We start from the raw sequence: 22,081 nt of genomic DNA, 5'->3' as shown, positions 1-22,081 counted from the left end.
TTAAACTAATTTCACAAACTTTAGTATTAGAGGTGTCCCTGTTAACAAAATTCACAGTTTAGTTGCACACGAACGTTATATGTAGGAGTATGGTATGGGATGTGATTACAACAAAAAGTTTGAAAAAGGTCATGTAGAGTATGTAATGAAAAGGTCTTACTATAGGATGTAATTAGAACAAAATGTAAAATATGATTTAAAAAAAAAGTAATACTTTAGTATTCACGAAAAAAGTCAGTATAGCATGTCGTCAAAAACCATGAAAAAAAGTCAATATAGTATGTCGTCAAAAATCATGAAAAAACGTCATGTTTTAGCATGTCGTCAAAAACCATGAAAAAAAGTCAATATAGTATGTCGTCAAAAATCATGAAAAAACGTCATGTTTTAGCATGTCGTCAAAAACCATGAAAAAAAGTCAATATAGTATGTCGTCAAAAAACATGAAAAAACGTCATAGTACAGCATGTCGTCCAAAATCGTGAAAAAACATCATAGTATAGCATGTCATCAAATATCATGGAAAATCGTCATAGTATAGCATGTCGTCCAAAATCATGAAAAATCGTCATAGTATAGTATGTCGTCAAAAACCATGAAAAACATTCATATTTTAGCATGTCGTCAAAAATCATGAAAAAACGTCATAATATAGCATGTCGTCAAAAATGATGGAAGATCGTCATAGTAAAGCATGTCGTCCAAAAATCATGAAAAATCGTCATAGTACAGCATGTCGTAAAAAAACGTGAAAAACGTCATAGTATAGCATGTCGTCCAAAAATCATGAAAAATCGTCATAGTACAGCATGTCGTAAAAAAACGTGAAAAACGTCATAGTACAGCATGTCGTCAAAAATGATGGAAAATCGTCATACTAAAGCATGTCGTCCAAAAATCGTCAAAAATCATGAAAAAATGTCATAGTATAGCATGTCATCAAAAACCATGAAAAAACGTCAGCATATCGTCAAAAACCATGAAAAAAATTATAGTATAGCATGTCGTCAAAAATCATGAAAAAACGTCATAGTATAGCATGTTGTCAAAAATCATGAAAAAACGTCATAGTATAGCATGTCGTCAAAAACCACGAAAAAAATTATAGTACAGCATGTCGTCAAAAACCATGAAAAAAATTATAGTATAGCATGTCATCAAAAATCATGAAAAAACGTCATAGTATAGCATGTCGTTAAAAACCATAAAAAAAATTATAGTATAGTATGTTGTCAAAAATCGTGAAAAAAATTATAGTACAGCATGTCGTCAAAAACCATGAATAAAATTATATTATAGCATGTCGTCAAAAATCATGAAAAAAAGTGATTCATAGTATAGCATGTCATCAAAAATCGTGAAAAAACATCATAGTATAGCATGTTGTCAAAAAACGTGAAAAAACGTCATAGTATAGCATGTCGTCAAAAATCATGAAAAAAAGTGATTTATAGTATAGCATGTCATCAAAAATCGTGAAAAAACGTCATAGTATAGCATCTTGTCAAAAAAGTGAAAAAACGTCATAGTATAGCATGTCGTCAAAAAACGTGAAAAAACGTCATAGTATAGCATGTCGTCAAAAAACGTGAAAAAAATTATAGTATAGCATGTCATCCAAAACCATGAAAAAAATTATAGTATAGCATGTCGTCAAAAATCATGAAAAAAAGTGATTCATAGTATAGCATGTCATCAAAAATCGTGAAAAAACGTCATAGTATAGCATGTCGTCAAAAATCGTGAAAAAACATCATAGTATAGCATCTCGTCAAAAACTGTGAAAAAAGTCATAGTATAGCATGTCGTCAAAAACCATGAAAAAAATTATAGTATAGCATGTCATCAAAAATCATGAAAAAACGTCATAGTATAGCATGTCGTTAAAAACCATGAAAAAAATTATAGTATAGTATGTTGTCAAAAATCGTGAAAAAAATTATAGTACAGCATGTCGTCAAAAACCATGAATAAAATTATATTATAGCATGTCGTCAAAAATCATGAAAAAAAGTGATTCATAGTATAGCATGTCATTAAAAATCGTGAAAAAACGTCATAGTATAGCATGTCGTCAAAAACCATGAAAAAAGTCATAGTATAGCATGTCGTCAAAAACCATGAAAAAAAGTGATTCATAGTATAGCATGTCATCAAAAATCGTGAAAAAACATCATAGTATAGCATGTTGTCAAAAAACGTGAAAAAACGTCATAGTATAGCATGTCGTCAAAAATCATGAAAAAAAGTGATTTATAGTATAGCATGTCATCAAAAATCGTGAAAAAACGTCATAGTATAGCATCTCGTCAAAAAACGTGAAAAAACGTCATAGTATAGCATGTCGTCAAAAAACGTGAAAAAAATTATAGTATAGCATGTCATCCAAAACCATGAAAAAAATTATAGTATAGCATGTCGTCAAAAATCATGAAAAAAAGTGATTCATAGTATAGCATGTCATCAAAAATCGTGAAAAAACGTCATAGTATAGCATGTCGTCAAAAACCGTGAAAAAAAAGTCATAGTATAGCATGTCGTCAAAAATCGTGAAAAAAAGTGATTCATAGTATAGCATGTCGTCAAAAACCGTGGAAAAAAGTCATAGTAGGCCATGTCGTCAAAAACCGTGAAAAAAAGTCAGTATAGCATGTCGTCAAAAATCGTGAAAGAACGTCATAGTGTAGCATGTCGTCAAAAACCATGAAAAAAACGTCATAGTATAGCAAGTCGTCAAAAACTGTGGAAATAAGTCATAGTATGCCATGTCGTCAAAAACTGTGAAAAAAAGTCAGTATAGCATGTCGTCAAAAATCGTGAAAGAACGTCATAGTGTAGCATGTCGTCAAAAACCATGAAAAAAACGTCATAGTATAGCATGTCGTCAAAAAAACATGAAAAAAACGTCATAGTATAGCATGTCGTTCAATATCATGAAAAAAATTATAGTATAGCATGTCATCACAAACCGTGAAAAAAAGTCATAGTATAGCATGTCGTCAAAAATCGTGAAAAAAAGTGATTCATAGTATAGCATGTCCTCAAAAATCACGAAAAAAAGTGATTCATAGTGTAGCATGTCATCAAAAATCATGAAAAAACGTCATAGTATAGCATGTCGTCCAAAACCATGAAAAAAATTATAGTATAGCATGTCGTCAAAAATCGTGAAAAAAAGTGATTCATAGTGTAGCATGTCGTCAAAAATCATGAAAAAACGTCATAGTATAGCATGTCGTCAAAAATCGTGAAAAAAAGTGATTCATAGTATAGCATGTCGTCAAAAATCACGAAAAAAAGTGATTCATAGTATAGCATGTCGTCAAAAATCATGAAAAAACGTCATAGTATAGCATGTCGTCAAAAACCATGAAAAAAACATCAGTATAGCATGTCGTCCAAAACCATGAAAAAAACGTTATAGTATAGCATGTCGTCCAAAATCGTGAAAAAACGTCATAGTGTAGCATGTCGTCCAAAACCGTGAAAAAACGTCATAGTGTAGCATGTCGTCAAAAATCGTGAAAGAACGTCATAGTATAGCATGTCGTCAAAAATCGTGAAAGAATGTCGTAGTGTAGCATGTCATCAAAAATCATGAAAAAACGTCATAGTATAGCATGTCGTCCAAAACCGTGAAAAAACGTCATAGTATAAAATGTCGTCAAAAACCGTGAAAAAACGTCATAGTGTAGCATGTCGTCAAAAATCGTGAAAGAATGTCGTAGTGTAGCATGTCGTCAAAAATCATGAAAAAACGTCATAGTATAGCATGTCGTCCAAAACCGTGAAAAAACGTCATAGTATGCCATGTCGTCCAAAACCGTGAAAAAACGTCGTTGTGTAGCATGTCGTCAAAAATCGTGAAAGAATGTCGTAGTGTAGCATGTCGTCAAAAATCATGAAAAAACGTCATAGTATAGCATGTCGTCCAAAACCGTGAAAAAACGTCATAGTGTAGCATGTCGTCAAAAATCGTGAAAGAACGTCGTAGTATAGCATGTCGTCAAAAATCATGAAAAAAGTCATAGTATAGCATGTCGTCCAAAACCGTGAAAAAACGTCAGTGTAGCATGTCGTCCAAAACCGTGAAAAAACATCATAGTATAGCATGTCATCCAAAACCGTGAAAAAACGTCATAGTGTAGCATGTCGTCAAAAATCATGAAAAAACGTCATATTATACGTCGTCAAAAATTGTGAAAAAACGTCATAGTATACATGTCGTCAAAAATCGTGAAAAAACGTCAGTGTAGCATGTCGTCAAAAATCATGAAAGAACGTTGTAGTGTAGCATGTTATCAAAAATCATGATAAAACATCATAGTATACATGTCGTCAAAAATCGTGAAAGAACGTCAGTGTAGCATGTCGTCAAAAATCATGAAAAAACGTCATAGTATACATGTCGTCAAAAATCGTAAAAAACGTAGTGTAGCATGTCGCTATGTAACAGTTCATAAAGTTGAAAGTTGCCTTGACAGGGTGTTTCATGTTTGGTTCAGAAAGAAAAAGTAGAAACATCAGAGATGATTCACTGATTTTCAAAATGTTTTTTATTACATTTTATTTCACTTCATCTTTTATTACAAGTGACATGATGCAGCATGATGTTGTTTGACTCTGAACAGTGATGGAGGTGAAACCCGTCCTCTGAGGTGTCTTCAGCAGCCTGTCAAAACCAGCTCCTCATACAATATTAAATGTAGTTAAACTAAAAGAAACAAACTGAATGTAGTGTGTGTGTGTTTATTGTGTGATTATTGTGTTTATTGTTTCTTTATTGACAGATATTAAAGTCAAAGAGCAGAGCGTCGAGAACATGATGAGGTGAGACCCAGCTCATCCTCTCTGTGGTTTCAGCTTCTCAGGCTGATGATGTCATGATGATGTCATCCAGCTGGTATTTTCTAAGCGTGTGAGGTGGACCTTAGTGAGCATGTGTGTCGGCGGCAGGTTGATGTTGCAGGAGCTGCTGATTTTCAACCATGTTTGTCCCCACATCACAGTGTCTCAGCCCTGAGTTCAGTCTGACAGGCGCTCACTAACCTTAATGCTTCACTTTATCTTTAACAAGTCCAAACATTGTCATCAGGTGATTGATTGATTGATAAGATTGATTGATTCCAGGGGGAAGAAGATCTATGAGCCTCCTCGCTTCATGACGGTCAGTCAGGCTGCAGATCAGCTGATCCAGATCATACAGAGGAGGAGGGAGGAGGAAGGGGAGGAGCTAGGTGAGTGTCAGCTCGTAATCTGCCATCTGATTGGCTCAAGAGTCACTCATACACACACAACCATAACTGAGCTAAAGATAAAGAGCAACTGTTGGAAAAAAAAACAATATGCAAGGAAATGTGTTATACTTTAAGGTATCGTAGGTTTGAGCAAAAAAAAGGCCCAAATAATTTGTAAATAAAAAAGTGATAATATTTTAAGAAAAAAAATTACAATAGTTATTTTCATTTTTTGAAGCTATTTTATAGGATGAGGTCGTTAAGTGTACGAGTAAAATCATCATTAAAGTTCAACAAAAACTAAAAGTGAAAAATCATAAAATTGTGAATCATCAAAAAAGTCAAATATATTAAGAAAAAAGTAGAAAAATGTACAAAAAATATTCAAACGTTGAACTCATCAACACATATTTTGAGGAAAAACATTAACGTCATAAATAAAATTGATTACGTTGATACGCTAATAAAAAAAAAAATCATTTTGGCTAAGCAGCTGATGTGTTATCATCCTGTTAGCACAGAAAGCTAACAGCTCAGCACTGAAGTGACTCCAACATTACATCATTGTTAATTTCTGTCAATCTGCTCATTAACTTATATTAGCATGCTAACATGTTAGTTAATGCTAATGACTGTGAGTAAACTAAAATATGACCCTGTGCTACCCAGGGTTACTCTGCTGTATTTAACTCACTGTTATAAGCTGTTAGCAAGCTAACGTGTTAGTTGGTAAATGTTAATGACTGTAAGATGAAATATGACCTTGTGCAAACGGATGTTACTTTGTAATATTGTTCCCCCAGGTATGACGGAAGACACGGTGTGTGTGGGCGTGGCCCGACTTGGCGCCAATGACCAGACCATCCGCGCAGCGACATTACGTCAGCTGGTGTCGTGTGACCTCGGCGGTCCCCTCCATTCGCTGGTCGTCACCGGTCACCTCCACCCGCTGGAGGTGGACATGCTGCGAGTGAACGAAGAATCAAACGCACTGCAACACCTGCACATGATCGACAGCTCCACCTTCTGCTCCTAACACACACACACGCTCGTCTTACTGTTCTTGTGGGGACCGTCATTGACATGGTGTATTACAAGGATCCTAACTCAAAACTTGACCTGATTTTAATCTGACCTTTGAGAAAAAGTCTGAACCTTCAGACAAATACGAGTGAGAGAGGAGAGGCCAGGATGTCCCCACAATGGAGAAATGTCCTCACTGTGATGGTTTACAGCTGTGGTCCTCACAAAGACAGCAATACAAGCTCTCACACACATACAGAGGACGTTTATTGATCATCAAAATAATATAAAAACATGAATGACCCATAATCCTCCTCTGAACTGTTAAAAACAAATGAGATTCAGTCTTTTTATTGTGTCATTAATTAATGAGGTCATCTGTTTGTACTCTGTGATGTCATCAATAAAGATTCAGATCAATAATCAGAGAAACAGAATTATTTATTACAGTTGAAAAAGACTGAAACCCACCGACTGGTCACATGGATTGGCACGTTAAGAACACAGAGTGACATCACACACTCACAGACCAATCAGCTGGCAGCAGTCTGGTCCCAGCAGTGATGTCAGAGAGGGGTTGGGCGGGGGGGCCGTCCGGACAGGAAACGGGCTCTCAGATTGTCTCTGATTCATGATGAAGGCACTTACCCAGAATGCTTTGCTCCAGTCTACAAAGTGCGGAAGGGGGGGTCATCACGGTGCCCGTCGACACGGACAGGTACGATTAAAAAAGGGGGGGGGTTGTTTGAGTTGGGCTGGAGCATCATGGGAGATCAGTCTAGTTCCCCTCCCCCCGCTGGTCTCAGTCTGTCCAGTGACTGTGGGAGGGGGCGGGGTCAGAGGTTGGTCCCAGGTGTTCAGAGGAGCAGGAGCTTCTACATGGCGGCCGTGTCGATCTGAACATACAGCTGTCGAACTCCAGCCTGCGCACACAGTCAACACAGTTAAAACTTAAAACTACAAATACCACAAATACTAATAATAACACTGCAGAGTGAACGCAGGTCAATAAAACCACCACCATCATGTTCAGGTACCAGTGTGAAGATGTGCTGCGTTCAGGGTACCTGTGTGAAGATGTGCTGCGTTCAGGGTACCTGAGTGAAAATGTGCTGTGTTCAGGGTACCTGAGTGAAGATGTGGTTCATTCAGGTAACTAAGTGAAGATGTGGTGCATTCAGGGTACCTGAGTGAAGATGTGGTGCGTTCAGGTACCTGCGTGAAGATGTGGTGAGTTCAGGTACCTGTCTAATTATGTAGTGCATTCAGATACCTGTGTGAAGATGTGGTGTGTTCAGGTACCTGTCTAATTATGTAGTGCATTCAGGTACCTGTGTGAAGATGTGGTGCATTCAGGTACCTGTGTGAAGATGTGGTGCGTCTGGCTGAGGATCCAGCGGGTGTCGGCGTCGGGGGCAACCAGCAGCTTCAGCGTTCCGATGTAAACGTCCGTACACAGAGTCCAGAAATGAGGCTCCTGCAGGTTGTAGACGCCCTGTAGCTGCTGCACCTGAACACAACACAATAAACCAGGAATTAGATGCGTCCCTGCTGTACAATGAAAGCAGACCAGGTGCTCTGGGTGGCTTGTGGGTGTGGTTTAACTTGCTGGGCGTGGCCTGTACTCACTCTCTGGTAGCACTCTGGGAGGGCGTGGTCCAGTGACGGAGGCGTTCTCTGCATCAGAATCCCGATGGACTCCTTCAGTAACGGCACCACGCTGAGGGTCAGAGATCATAGAGACAACACACTGAGCATGTGTGAACACCAACAGCTGATTCAGAGGCTCCACCCCTCACTGACATCACAACCTGGGGTACGTTCCAAGTCTCTTATTTTATACTGCTAACTCCTAACTCCTTACTTGAACCGGAAGTTGTTCGAGGTCCGCCATCTTTAAGGCCATCTCATGTCTCTTATTCCTGCCAGTAAGGAGTCAGCATTAGGAGTTAGGAGGGATCTGTTAGGTGCGATGAGTAAGGTAACACGAGAGGTTCCTAACAGGAAGTCTTTTCAGCTTGAGGCCATGACGTATAAATACCCGCCCCCTTTATCTGGCTCATTTGAACGAGATGGCGGAGAAACAGCTCAAGTGTACCCGTTACATGCATTCTTTGCAATGACACGCTGTAATTCACATGCCTACGTGACTACAAAGAGTAACGTTGATGATATTTTCTGCAAGACTGTCATGTTGTAATTAAGTTTATTTCATTCACAACCTGTTGCGTTGTTCAGCGGACTGTCTGTGATGCGTGGCTGTTAAATGTGCAGCTGCTCATGTCCAGAACCACACACACACACACACACACACACACACATTTGCCCATCATTAATTGTCCTGCATGTCATGTGAGTGGAATAATGTTTAATAGCCTGTAGGTAATATTAATATTAATTATTATTACTTTCATTAATGTTGTTGTAAGCTACTGTCATTACCGTCTGTCCTGCATCTCTCTCTCTCTGTCTCTCTCTCTCTCTCTCTCTGTCTCTCTCTCTCTCTCTGTCTCTCTCTCTCTCTCTCTCTCTCTCTGTCTCATTGTGTCATATGGTTTACTGTTAATTTATTATGTTGATCTGTTCTGTACGACATCTATTGCACGTCTGTCCGTCCTGGAAGAGGGATCCCTCCTCAGTTGCTCTTCCTGAGGTTTCTACCATTTTTTTTCCCCGTTAAAGGGTTTTTTGGGGAGTTTTTTTTGATCAGCTGTGAGGGTCATAAGGACAGAGGGATGTCGTATGCTGTAAAGCCCTGTGAGGCAAATTGTGATTTGTGATATTGGGCTTTATAAATAAAATTGATTGATTGAGGCAGACTGACAGGTTTGATATGTCTTATTCACTCAGCAGCTGACTTGTTGAATGATGGTGAGTGGATTTAATAATAGTGATAATAATAATGATGCTCATCACAGTGACAGTGGCAGGGCTACAGAACGTTCTGTAATTGCTACAAACTTTGGCAAATGACTCACTAACAATGGTAATACATGCAAAAGTGTGTGACCAGAGTCATGGGGGGGGGGGGGGGTGGAGGGGGGTTTACAGCTTTGATCAGTGAATATAATGTGACTTGGGATGTACGCCAAACGCTGGCTCCGTTATGCAGCAGATCCAGCTGTGCCGCCGTCATCAGAAAAGGACGTTGCTTTACGTGACGCTTCAGAGTAAGGCCGTCTCATGTCTCTTATCAGCAATCCTCGCTCCTCACTCCTAACTCCTGACTCCTTAAATGTTTTCCTAAGTGGGAGGAACTAAACAGTTAGGTAAGGTGGCTAACAGTAATTTTAAGGGACTTGGGATGTACCCCTGGTGGGTTAGGGTTAGGGTTAAGGTTTAAAACTACTTCAGGTACAACAAACACATACGATTCTATTCAGCTGCTGTTACATGTAAAACATCAGGAACTGCTTCAGTTACTATGGTAACTAAAAATACCTTCTGTAATGAACACATAAACACTGCTCTGTTGCTACAGTTTGAGACACAGTGTGCGACTGCTGCTTCATCAGGAATCCAGAACGTGTAGATTTGTGTCTGAGCTCAGGCTGGTGGAGACTCTCAGTGGAGTTCAGCAGTTTCCAGCTGCAGTAATCTGATGCCTGTGGTTAAGTGAAGGCCTCTCAGCTGACCACAGCTCTGCTCTGCTGATGGTTTAAATCTGCAGCTGCGTTCACTTCCAGCCTATCAAACCACATCAGCACACATCACATCCATTTATCACCGGGGCTTCTGGGAAATCTGACCACTGCATTTACATCCAGAGGACCGGCGTGCCGAGGCCGGACTCCAGCACCGCTCCAGTTCCACAGCGGTGGTTTGGCATGTTGGAGCACATTAACTGCTAATTGCACATTCTTGACATTAGTGGAAACCATTTTCCAAAATACCTCATCAGGTTCTAGATGGATCGCCTTCCTTCCAGGCAGACGGAGAGAAACCTGAGAGATAATCCACCAGTCACTGTTTACGTTTCTCTCAAAAGTCTGTCCACGTCATACGGAGAACGTTAACTCAGCGGTGTGTTCAGGGACACTCTGACATCTTAAAGCTTCAGAATCCTCACAGTTGATAATGTCTGATTATTTCACAGAGAGTTAGTTAGTGCTCATTGAAGATGTTCTAGGTGTCACTGAGGAGGTTCTGTGAGTTCCTCAGGAGGTTATAATGACTGGAAATGTTCTGACAGTCAGTGTGGAGGATGTAGTGATCATTAAGGAGGTTCCAGGGCCCTTTAAAAGGTTTCTTTAGAAGTTCCTGATGTGCAGTGAAGGAGTTCTGTGGAAGGGGCCATTATGAGAGGTTCTCCTGGTAATTAAAGAGGTTCTTTGGGTTCTTTAGGCGGCTATGGTGGCCATCCTTTAGCGTGTTCTAATGGTCAATAAAAAACATACTATGGGTTCTTTGAGATGTTCTTTGTGGCCTTTAGACAGTAGCAGTGGTCACTGAGGAGGTTCTATGGGTCCTTTCAGATGTTCTGCTGATCAGATAGAAAGTTCTGTGAGTTCACGAGGTTCTAACGGTGATGGAAGAAGTTCTTTGGGATGTTTAGTGTTCATTAAAGAGGGTTATCTCCTCACAGCGAGACAACTGTGACGATGTTCTGTCTGAAGGTTCTTCAGAGAAACCATCGTCAGGAAATTAACCTCAACAGTTTCAGACTTTCTGTGAGAAGAGCAGGAGGCAAACAGGAAGTGACCTCACTCTATTGTTCAGCTTCCTGTTCCAACTCCTGCTGAACACGCACGCACGCACAGTGATTCTGCTGTCTGTCACCACGTCATGTTTCATGTCTCTGATTCTTCTGTGTTCTCCGTGATGTGGCGGCTCTGTGGGCGGAGCCTGAGAACAGCCACAAACACAGAGCGTGAACTCACCTGACTCCGATGAGGAGGGCGATCAGCATGGAGCAGATGGGGTCGGCGATCATCAGGTCGTATTTCTGCATCAGCAGAGCGGAGATGATCACGCCCACGCTGCCCAGAGTGTCGGCGATGATATGCAGCAGGACCCCTGTAACACACACACACACACACACACAGGTCATATTTAACACACACATCATACAACACACAGACAGATGTTTCACTGGGAGTCATGTGACCTGAGGACAAACTGCTGGACAAAAAATTTGATCATTTTATTCTGAAAGTCACAGGAGGAGATGGGTGGATGTGAGAGGACGAGAGGACATGATGGTGTGTGAGCGCCTCCCGGTGGTCAGAGCAGCTGCACTTACAACTTGGTCACAGGCCGATGTGACTGCACTGAAGCCCATGTACTCACTTTATAAACTAATCCTAAAAGTACTAAATAAAAACCAAAGGATTATCATCACTGTAATAATCATCACTGTAATATCCTGAAAGTATATGATTTTCTTGACAACAGATGTAAATTAGCTGTTAGCTAACTGTGGTGCAGTTACTTTTAACTGTGTGCTGTCCCTGTAAAAACAAACAATAAATGAAATGAAACTTTGATCAGCTGTGATTATTGATCATTAGAACATGATGTCACTGCATCAGCAAACAGACGACTCACAGAGCGTCCTGCATGTCTGAGGTCACTCAGCTCAATTATTCCTTTGGTCTGTTGTTGTGATGTTGTGTTGTTGTGTTGTTGTTGTGTTGTTGTGATGTTGTGTTGTTGTTGTGTTGTTGTGATGTTGTGTTGGTGTGTTGTTATTGTGTTGTTGTGATGTTGATGAGGTGTAGTTGTGATCAGTTCTCACCCTGCAGGATCTGTTTGCTGGATCCTTTCCCCGGAGTGTGCAGCTCGTCTGGAACAACACACACACACACACACACAGAACAGTCTTTTATCAAAGATAACACACGGCGGCTGCGGCTGTACGATATGAGGAGAACATGTGATTGTCGTCATAGTAACATAAAGTTGACTCACACATCACAGTCACATTAAAACAAATGAAGTATTTTCTACTGATAAAAATCAACATTTAAATATATCAATGAAAAGAGTGAGCAGTGTTAATCAATGACATCGTCATGACGACACCTGACCTCATGTTAAAGAACATACTGATGATGGAGACAAAGAACACTGGGACACAGACAGGACTGTAGAGTCTTCATGTTTCAGTACTCTCACCCTGACAGTGTGACTCATCACGGCCGCCGTGGCTGTGTCCATGTCCCCCGTGTCCTCCATGACTGTGTCCGTGTCCATCGTGTCTTCCATGACTGTGTCCATGTCCATCGTGTCCTCCGTGACTGTGTCCGTGTCCATCGTGTCCTCCGTGACTGTGTCCGTGTCCATCGTGTCCTCCGTGACTCTGCCAGTCTGCGTGTTTGTGTTGGTGGTCGTGTCCTCCGTGACTGTGTCCATGATTCACACTGCCGTTAAACAGAGAGTGGCTGTGACCGTGACCTGAGGGACACACGGGTTAGAGACGTGAGGTTCTACTGAAGTACAGAGGGGTTCTACTGAGGCCCAGAGAGGTTCTACTGAGGCCCAGAGGGGTTCTACTGAGGTACAGAGAGGTTCTACTGAGGCCCAGAGAGGTTCTACTGAGGGCCAGAGGGGTTCTACTGAGGTACAGAGAGGTTCTACTGAGGCCCAGAGAGGTTCTACTGAGGCCCAGAGGGGTTCTACTGAGGTACAGAGAGGTTCTACTGAGGCCCAGAGAGGTTCTACTGAGGCCCAGAGGGGTTCTACTGAGGTACAGAGGGGTTCTACTGAGGTACAGAGGGGTTCTACTGAGGTACAGAGAGGTTCTACTGAGGCACAGAGGGGTTCTACTGAGGCCCAGAGGGGTTCTACTGAGGCACAGAGAGGTTCTACTGAGGCCCAGAGAGGTTCTACTGAGGCCCAGAGGGGTTCTACTGAGGTACAGAGAGGTTCTACTGAGGCACAGAGAGGTTCTACTGAGGCCCAGAGGGGTTCTACTGAGGTACAGAGAGGTTCTACTGAGGTACAGAGAGGTTCTACTGAGGCACAGAGGGGTTCTACTGAGGCCCAGAGGGGTTCTAGTGAGGTACAGAGAGGTTCTACTGAGGCCCAGAGAGGTTCTACTGAGGCCCAGAGGGGTTCTACTGAGGTACAGAGAGGTTCTACTGAGGCCCAGAGAGGTTCTACTGAGGCCCAGATGGGTTCTACTGAGGTACAGAGAGGTTCTACTGAGGCCCAGAGAGGTTCTACTGAGGCCCAGAGAGGTTCTACTGAGGTACAGAGAGGTTTGACTGAGGCACAGAGAGGTTCTACTGAGGCACAGAGAGGTTCGACTGAGGCACAGAGAGGTTCTACTGAGGTACAGAAAGGATCGACTGAGGCACAGAGAGGTTCTACTGAGGCACAGAGAGGTTTGACTGAGGCCCAGAGAGGTTCTACTGAGGCCCAGAGAGGTTCTACTGAGGCCCAGAGAGGTTCTACTGAGGCCCAGAGAGGTTCTACTGAGGTACAGAGAGGTTTGACTGAGGCACAGAGAGGTTCGACTGAGGCACAGAGAGGTTCGACTGAGGCACAGAGAGGTTCTACTGAGGTACAGAAAGGTTCGACTGAGGCACAGAAAGGTTCTACTGAGGCACAGAGAGGTTCTACTGAGGTACAGAAAGGTTCTACTGAGGCACAGAGAGGTTCTACTGAGGCACAGAAAGGTTCTACTGAGGCACAGAGAGGTTCTACTGAGGCACAGAAAGGTTCTACTGAGGCACAGAGAGGTTCTACTGAGGTACAGAAAGGTTCTACTGAGGCACAGAGAGGTTCTACTGAGGCACAGAAAGGTTCTACTGAGGCACAGAGAGGTTCTACTGAGGTACAGAGAGGTTCGACTGAGGCACAGAGAGGTTCTACTGAGGTACAGAGAGGTTCGACTGAGGCACAGAGAGGTTCTACTGAGGTACAGAGAGGTTCGACTGAGGCACAGAGAGGTTCTACTGAGGCACAGAGAGGTTCTACTGAGGCCCAGAGAGGTTCTACTGAGGTACAGAGAGGTTCGACTGAGGCACAGAGAGGTTCTACTGAGGCACAGAAAGGTTCTACTGAGGCACAGAGAGGTTCTACTGAGGCACAGAAAGGTTCTACTGAGGCACAGAGAGGTTCTACTGAGGCACAGAGAGGTTCTACTGAGGCACAGAGAGGTTCTACTGAGGTACAGAGAGGTTCTACTGAGGCACAGAGAGGTTCTACTGAGGCACAGAGAGGTTCTACTGAGGCCCAGAGAGGTTCTACTGAGGCACAGAGAGGTTCTACTGAGGTACAGAGAGGTTCTACTGAGGCACAGAGAGGTTCTACTGAGGCCCAGAGAGGTTCTACTGAGGCCCAGAGAGGTTCTACTGAGGCACAGAGAGGTTCTACTGAGGCACAGAGAGGTTCTACATGGTTCTGGACGCTCTGCAGGTAGCATACCTTCGTCTCCATGAGAGTGTCCGTGTCCTCCGTGCTGGAACACAAAGATCCCGACCAGGTTGACGAGCAGACCGGCGACAGAGACAGGAAGCAGCCGCTCGTGGTGAACGTCTGGAGGCTCCAGAGCTCTCTGACAGACAGACAGACAGGTTCAGGTGTATCTGTCAGTGTGTGTGTGTGTGTGTTCGTGTGCTCGTGTGTGTGTGCGTGTGTGTGTGTGTGTTACCTCGACTCCTTCAGAGAAGATGAAGAAGGCTGTGAAGATGAGGAAGAGTCCGTTGACGAAGCCGGCCAGAACCTCTGCTCTGACATAACTGAAACACACACACACACACACACACACACACACACACACACACACACAGGTCAGTGAGACCACGACATCATCAGGTGACTGTTTACTTTTTCACTAGGTTCGTTGGAGATGAGCCAGGCCTGCGCAGATTCGATCACCGGCGATCAGCTCACAATGCATGCCGGTTAGTTTTGTGTCCGACTTCATCCCGACTTGCTCTGACGTATTACAAAAGTGGACGGCGATAAAACCGCGAGAGCGAGGCGGCGGCAGTTTTTAGAGCCAGGCGCTGCAGTTGCTCTCCACTGACTGCACCGCCTGGCTCTCACCTGATCTAACAGCTGATTGGTTCAGATGTCGACTCAACAAGATGACGTTTTAGATAAACTACTCATTTTGTTAGAGATTAAGATTGTATTTGTCTGATTTGAAGGTTTATTCTGTGAACAGAAAACATGTTGTGTGACTGATGGTGAAAACAAACTGATATATGGGTCTGATCACTTTTTTAATGAACCGACATCATTCAGACAGGATCTAAGTGTGTCTGTGGCTTCCTGTACGGACTGAAGGCTGCTGGAAACTGTCGGGAAACTGTCCGACTTCACTGCGGCTTTTTGTCACCGCCCCCCGCTGCGGCCACCTGCTCTCATCTACTTTCCAGGCGAGGCGCAGTTCATCTCGAACGAGCCTATTGACTTCTATCCAATCAGACGGAGGTGCCCCCTGCTGGTCAGAGCCAGAGGCCACCTCAGATAAGGCCCCTTCCACTTCTGCATAATGAGCTGTCAGACATCAAAGCCTGATGATTGGCTGCCTGCTTGAGAGGGAGAAGAGGGGGCGGAGTCTCTCAGTGTTTTTAGAAGAGTGGTGTTCAGACCCTGAGAAGTGTCTGACAGAGCTCCTTAACTCAGCCTAAAACCCTTTAGCCAGCAGTCAGAGGTCAGAGGTCAGAGGTCAGGAGTGATTCAGGAAAGTTCTGTGAGTGATGAAGGGACAGAAACTGTGACCTCAGTGAGGAGGTGTGGTCGACCCTGTTGTTAGGTGTGATGTGATTGGTTGTCAGAGACACGCCCCTCTGTGAGCCTGTAAGGTGTGAGGACACCCAGTGGACATGAGATGAACTGCAGACTGTGACAGTGTCAGTGTTAGTGTGATCACTGCTGATGAAGGTTGAGACAGACTCAACTCATCACTGCTGCTCTGACCTCACATACCTCAGTGATGATGTCATCATTTTGTTTCTGACGTTACAGAGTCAGCTGGGAAATGTGTGTGTATCCCTGATGACATCATCTGATCTGCAGCGTCTCATTTCCTCTGTCGTCCAGTGTTTGGAGAATATTTCTCTGACCTCTTTGTGTTTCCACCATTTTCTCCTCTGATTCAGAAACTCTTAAACTCCTCCTCCTGCTCCCAACACTTTGTCTCCTCTTATCAGGTCTGACACGCTCTGTGGACGACTTTTATCTTTACCAGGACCACCCCTTAACTTTAAGCCTTAACTTTAACTCTTAACTTTAACTCTTAACTTTAAGTCTTAACTTTAAGTCTTCACTTTAAGCCTTAACTTTAAGCCTTAACGTTAAGCCTGAACTGTAAGTCTTAACTTTAAGCCTTAACTTTAAGTCTTAACTTTAAGCCTTAACTTTAAGCCTTAACATTAAGCCTGAACTGTAAGTCTTAACTTTAAGCCTTAACTTTAAGTCTTAACTTTAAGTCTTCACTTTAAGCCTTATCTTTAAGTCTTAACTTTAAGTCTTAACTTTAAGCCTGAACTTTAAGCCTTAACGTTAAGCCTGAACTGTAAGTCTTAACTTTAAGCCTTAACTTTAAGCCTTAACGTTAAGCCTGAACTGTAAGTCTTAACTTTAAGCCTTAACTTTTAGGGGAAATTCTAAGAAAACGTCACAGTTCTAAGAATTTTCTTAGAATTTTGTCACTAGGAGGAACTCTTAGTGCGAGGACGCTTTATGAATCCGACCCCTGGTGAAGTTAAGCTACTACGCTTCATCGGGCGCCAGCGTGACGCTGTCAGTACGACTTGCAGCAGCAGGCTGGCAGCCAATCAGAGGTGCTTATTGTCTGATAGCCTGTTTGATAACACAGGAGTGGGTGTGGCTTCAACTAAAGTGGGCTAGAAAAACATCTGACCTACAGGCTCCGCCCACTTCCTCTATACAGTTTGATCAGACCTGACATAGGCCCAATTCCAATCCGGCCCATAAAGACTCAAGCCCTGAACCCTCACTGACTTAACTGACATCAGCTGGAAGTGATTGAGTATTTGAGTGTACAAATAGGAATGGGACGGCACTTATCCCCCTCTCTACAAAATGTTGTTGACACTGGCGGCTCTGGGCGTGATCATTTATCGGTTAATGTCAGCATATATTCCACACACAAAGAAAATATATATATATATATATATATATATATATATATATATACACAGTACAGGCCAAAAGTTTGGACACACCTTCTCATTCAATGCATTTTCTTTATTTTCATGACTATTTACATTGTAGATTCTCACTGAAGGCATCAAAACTATGAATGAACACATGTGGAGTTATGTACTTAACAAAAAAAGGTGAAATAACTGAAAACATGTTTTATATTCTAGTTTCTTCAAAATAGCCACCCTTTGCTCTGATTACTGCTTTGCACACTCTTGGCATTCTCTCCATGAGCTTCAAGAGGTAGTCACCTGAAATGGTTTCCACTTCACAGGTGTGCCTTATCAGGGTTAATTAGTGGAATTTCTTGCTTTATCAATGGGGTTGGGACCATCAGTTGTGTTGTGCAGAAGTCAGGTTAATACACAGCCGACAGCCCTATTGGACAACTGTTAAAATTCATATTATGGCAAGAACCAATCAGCTAACTAAAGAAAAACGAGTGGCCATCATTACTTTAAGAAATGAAGGTCAGTCAGTCCGGAAAATTGCAAAAACTTTAAATGTGTCCCCAAGTGGAGTCGCAAAAACCATCAAGCGCTACAACGAAACTGGCACACATGAGGACCGACCCAGGAAAGGAAGACCAAGAGTCACCTCTGCTTCTGAGGATAAGTTCATCCGAGTCACCAGCCTCAGAAATGGCAAGTTAACAGCAGCTCAGATCAGAGACCAGATGAATGCCACACAGAGTTCTAGCAGCAGACCCATCTCTAGAACAACTGTTAAGAGGAGACTGCGCCAATCAGGCCTTCATGGTCAAATAGCTGCTAGGAAACCACTGCTAAGGAGAGGCAACAAGCAGAAGAGATTTGTTTGGGCCAAGAAACACAAGGAATGGACATTAGACCAGTGGAAATCTGTGCTTTGGTCTGATGAGTCCAAATTTGAGATCTTTGGTTCCAACCGCCGTGTCTTTGTGAGACGCAGAAAAGGTGAACGGATGGATTCCACATGCCTGGTTCCCACTGTGAAGCATGGAGGAGGAGGTGTGATGGTGTGGGGGTGTTTTGCTGGTGACACTGTTGGGGATTTATTCAAAATTGAAGGCACACTGAACCAGCATGGCTACCACAGCATCCTGCAGCGACATGCCATCCCATCCGGTTTGTGTTTAGTTGGACGATCATTTATTTTTCAACAGGACAATGACCCCAAACACACCTCCAGGCTGTGTAAGGGCTATTTGACCAAGAAGGAGAGTGATGGAGTGCTGCGGCAGATGACCTGGCCTCCACAGTCACCGGACCTGAACCCAATCCAGATGGTTTGGGGTGAGCTGGACCGCAGAGTGAAGGCAAAGGGGCCAACAAGTGCTAAACACCTCTGGGAACTCCTTCAAGACTGTTGGAAAACCATTTCAGGTGACTACCTCTTGAAGCTCATGGAGAGAATGCCAAGAGTGTGCAAAGCAGTAATCAGAGCAAAGGGTGGCTATTTTGAAGAAACTAGAATATAAAACATGTTTTCAGTTATTTCACCTTTTTTTGTTAAGTACATAACTCCACATGTGTTCATTCATAGTTTTGATGCCTTCAGTGAGAATCTACAATGTAAATAGTCATGAAAATAAAGAAAACGCATTGAATGAGAAGGTGTGTCCAAACTTTTGGCCTGTACTGTATATAGAGAGATATCTATCTATCTATATCTATATATATATAGATATATATAGATATATAGATATTTATGTATGTATATATATGTATGTATAGGCCAATAGATATATAGACATATATTCTTTGTGTGTGGAATATAACCACTGGTATTCCTCTGACTTCATGTGTGTTTATGTACCATCTTAAATCCTTGTTAATATAATGTTTCATTGTTTATCTATCTGTTTTTTCGCTCTCCTTCCATAACGTTACCGTTTGCATATCTGCCGACCGTGTTTTCGGGGTTTTTTTTATAACGCTTCCAGTGTTCCGAGGGCAACCCCTGTATTTGACGTCACAACGCTATGAACTGTGGGTAATTTCCTTACCGTAAGTCTGCATCGATGCTGACCTATGGTAAGGGGGCATAAAGGGCTCACTCACTGACTCACTGACTTGACGATTTGACAATGGGACAGCCCTCACACACTCACGCACTTCACATGAACGCGCCTCTAAGTCAGTGACACAGATCATCAGACCTGACTAACAGAGCACAGATCAGACCTGACTAACAGAGCACAGATCAGACCTGACTAACAGAGCACAGATCATCAGACCTGACTAACAGAACACAGATCAGACCTGACTAACAGAGCACAGTGCTGGTCTCACCCATAGGAGAAGCTGTCGTTGGATCTCCACCTGGAGATGACGGAGGCTGCCAGACCTGCCAGCAGAGCGGTGCAGTCAAAGAACATGTGGAAGGAGTCTGAGATCAGACCTAAACTGGAGAGAAAACACACAACACGCACATCAGTTACACACACAATCACTGAAACCCTAAGTGTGTTCGTCGGATCGTCTCAAGGCCTCTACAACATCATCTTTATTTCAAAACAGGAAACAGCGTGACTTCTGTTTGACCATGCAGACAGACACACAGACACACAGACAGACACACAGACACAGTCACACAGACAGACACACACACAGTCACACAGACAGAGACACACACACACACACACACACAGACAGACACACAGACAGACACACACACACAGACAGACACACAGACACACACACACAGACAGACACACAGACAGACAGACACACAGACACAGTCAGACAGACACACACACAGACAGACACACAGACACAGTCAGACAGACACACACACAGACAGACAGACACACAGACACACAGTCAGACAGACACACACACAGACAGACACACACACAGACAGACACACAGACACACAGACACACAGACAGACACACAGACACAGTCACACAGACAGACACACACACAGTCACACAGACAGACAGACACACACACACACACACACACAGACAGACACACAGACAGACACACACACACAGACAGACACACAGACACACACACACAGACAGACACACAGACAGACAGACACACAGACACAGTCAGACAGACACACACACAGACAGACACACAGACACAGTCAGACAGACACACACACAGACAGACAGACACACAGACACACAGTCAGACAGACACACACACAGACAGACACACACACAGACAGACAGACACACACACAGACAGACACAGACAGACACACACACACACAGACAGACAGACACACAGACACAGTCAGACAGACAGACACACACACACACAGACAGACACACAGACAGACAGACACACACAGACAGACACACACACACACAGACAGACAGACACACAGACACAGTCAGACAGACAGACACACACACAGACAGACACACAGACACACAGACACACAGTCAGCAACTTCAGATGCAACCTGCGTCTGCAGCCCTGACAGTTAGCACAGAGTAGCACCCAGCGCTCCACCTCGTGTTTTCTGGGTGGTTAAAGACGCAGCATGTAAAGACCCAGGAAGAATCAATCTCTGCTCTGAGCTAAAGTTCAGGTCCTGAATCACTTTGTGGTTTTCAGCAGTTTAGTTTAGTTTATTAAGGATCCCCATTATCTGGTACCGTAGTAACCAACGAGTCTTCCTGGGGTCCAAAGTACAGGTGAGGTGAACATGAAAACTCACCTGTACTGAATGATTAGTGAAGACTGAGCCACCCAGCATCATTAAAGCAGGAGAAGTAGTTTAACTGTGTCTGTCCACAGAGACATTCACAGGTATGAAGAGAACACTTCTCAGATTTTCAGCCTTTTTTTTCAGTTCTGTCGGTAACCATGGTAACGGTACACATCAAAGATGGCGACAGCTGAAGCATCAAAATTAAACAGAAACTCAAGTTTGAGCGATGAAGCTGAACTGAGAGAAGTTTACACCTCTGTTACTGAGGACAGGAGAATAATCTGATCACTGATCAATAAACACATCAAGCCTGTCTGATCACTGCTCGACAGGAAGTGTGGAGGCGCGCGCGCATACACACACACACACACACACACACACACACACACACTAACACTAACACTAACACTACGTGGCACATCATGAGCAGAACAAACAGCTGATGCTAACGGATGCTAACAGTGTTAGCTCACCTGTTGCTCCAGAGGCCGTACGTCAGCTCCACGAAGGCGAACGAGAGGTTGAGACAGAGGAAGAAGAACAAGTTCCGCGAGGTTTTATCCGCGAGGATCGACCTGAAAACACCAAACAATCACAACACCTCCATCACCGGACAGACCCGACACAACCCGACACAGGAAACCCGACAGAAACCCGGGTTATTCCCTGCTGGTGGTCCCGTTCACACACAGTAACACATGCAGTAACAGCCTACAGTGAGCTGAGACACACTTTAATAAAGAATCCACACATCTGTTAGCATCAGGCTAACCGGTTAGCATCAGGCTAACAGCTCATCCTAACTGTTAGCTGCTTGACCGTTAGCTCCGCCGTTAGCATTTAGCTCCAGCAGGTGAGTTTACCTGAACCATCCTGAGAGCTTGAGCAGCAGGTTGAACTTGGCGGGTTTGTACTCGTCGTCTTTAATAGATAAAGGTAACATGTTCACACCTGAACACACACACACACACACAGACACACACACACTCACTGGAGACACCGAGCTACGGTATGCTAACTGTCAACTTCCGCTCTGCTCC

The 22,081-nt window shown here is 43.2% G+C and overlaps 2 protein-coding genes across 3 annotated transcripts in view; one reads left to right on the top strand and one right to left on the bottom strand.

The window, feature by feature from the left end:
• The window catches only part of dph5 (diphthamide biosynthesis 5), a 19,291-nt gene extending 12,599 nt beyond the window's left edge, over nt 1-6,692 (top strand). Inside the window, exons 5-7 of the mRNA XM_033621866.2 lie at nt 4,791-4,830; nt 5,131-5,237; nt 6,041-6,692. Of these exons, the coding sequence (XP_033477757.1) occupies nt 4,791-4,830; nt 5,131-5,237; nt 6,041-6,273 (380 nt within the window). The 3' untranslated portion in view covers nt 6,274-6,692. The remainder of the gene's footprint in view (nt 1-4,790; nt 4,831-5,130; nt 5,238-6,040) is intronic.
• On the bottom strand, nt 6,684-22,081 carry slc30a7 (solute carrier family 30 member 7). 2 transcript variants are annotated; one of them, XM_078168420.1, is made up of 11 exons: nt 21,905-22,081; nt 21,515-21,616; nt 19,661-19,769; nt 14,860-14,947; nt 14,634-14,763; nt 12,378-12,656; nt 11,998-12,045; nt 11,141-11,276; nt 7,890-7,980; nt 7,621-7,770; nt 6,684-7,183 (listed from the first exon to the last, which is right to left on the bottom strand). In XM_078168420.1, the coding sequence occupies exons 3-11, from the start codon at nt 19,744-19,746 to the stop codon at nt 7,136-7,138; spliced, it is 1,056 nt and encodes a 351-aa protein (XP_078024546.1). In that variant the 5' UTR covers nt 19,747-19,769; nt 21,515-21,616; nt 21,905-22,081; the 3' UTR covers nt 6,684-7,135. The 2 variants fall into 2 exon arrangements, with proteins under 2 accessions (XP_078024546.1, XP_078024545.1); XM_078168419.1 differs by having other exon boundaries at nt 19,661-19,774; nt 21,905-22,077.

This window comes from Epinephelus lanceolatus, chromosome 6 (assembly GCF_041903045.1).
Source record: "Epinephelus lanceolatus isolate andai-2023 chromosome 6, ASM4190304v1, whole genome shotgun sequence".
NCBI classification, from domain to species: domain Eukaryota; kingdom Metazoa; phylum Chordata; class Actinopteri; order Perciformes; family Serranidae; genus Epinephelus; species Epinephelus lanceolatus.
This window is presented reverse-complemented; position numbering and strand designations above follow the sequence as displayed.

Coding starts and splice junctions, on each gene's coding strand:
- slc30a7 (XM_078168419.1), bottom strand. CDS start 21,984: ATGTTACCTTTATCTATTAAAGACGACGAGTACAAACCCGCCAAGTTC. Junction 21,617..21,904: donor AAGCTCTCAGGATGGTTCAG/GTAAACTCACCT, acceptor TGGTGTTTTCAG/GTCGATCCTCGCGGATAAAA. Junction 7,184..7,620: donor CGCACCACATCTTCACACAG/GTACCTGAATGC, acceptor CTGTGTGCGCAG/GCTGGAGTTCGACAGCTGTA.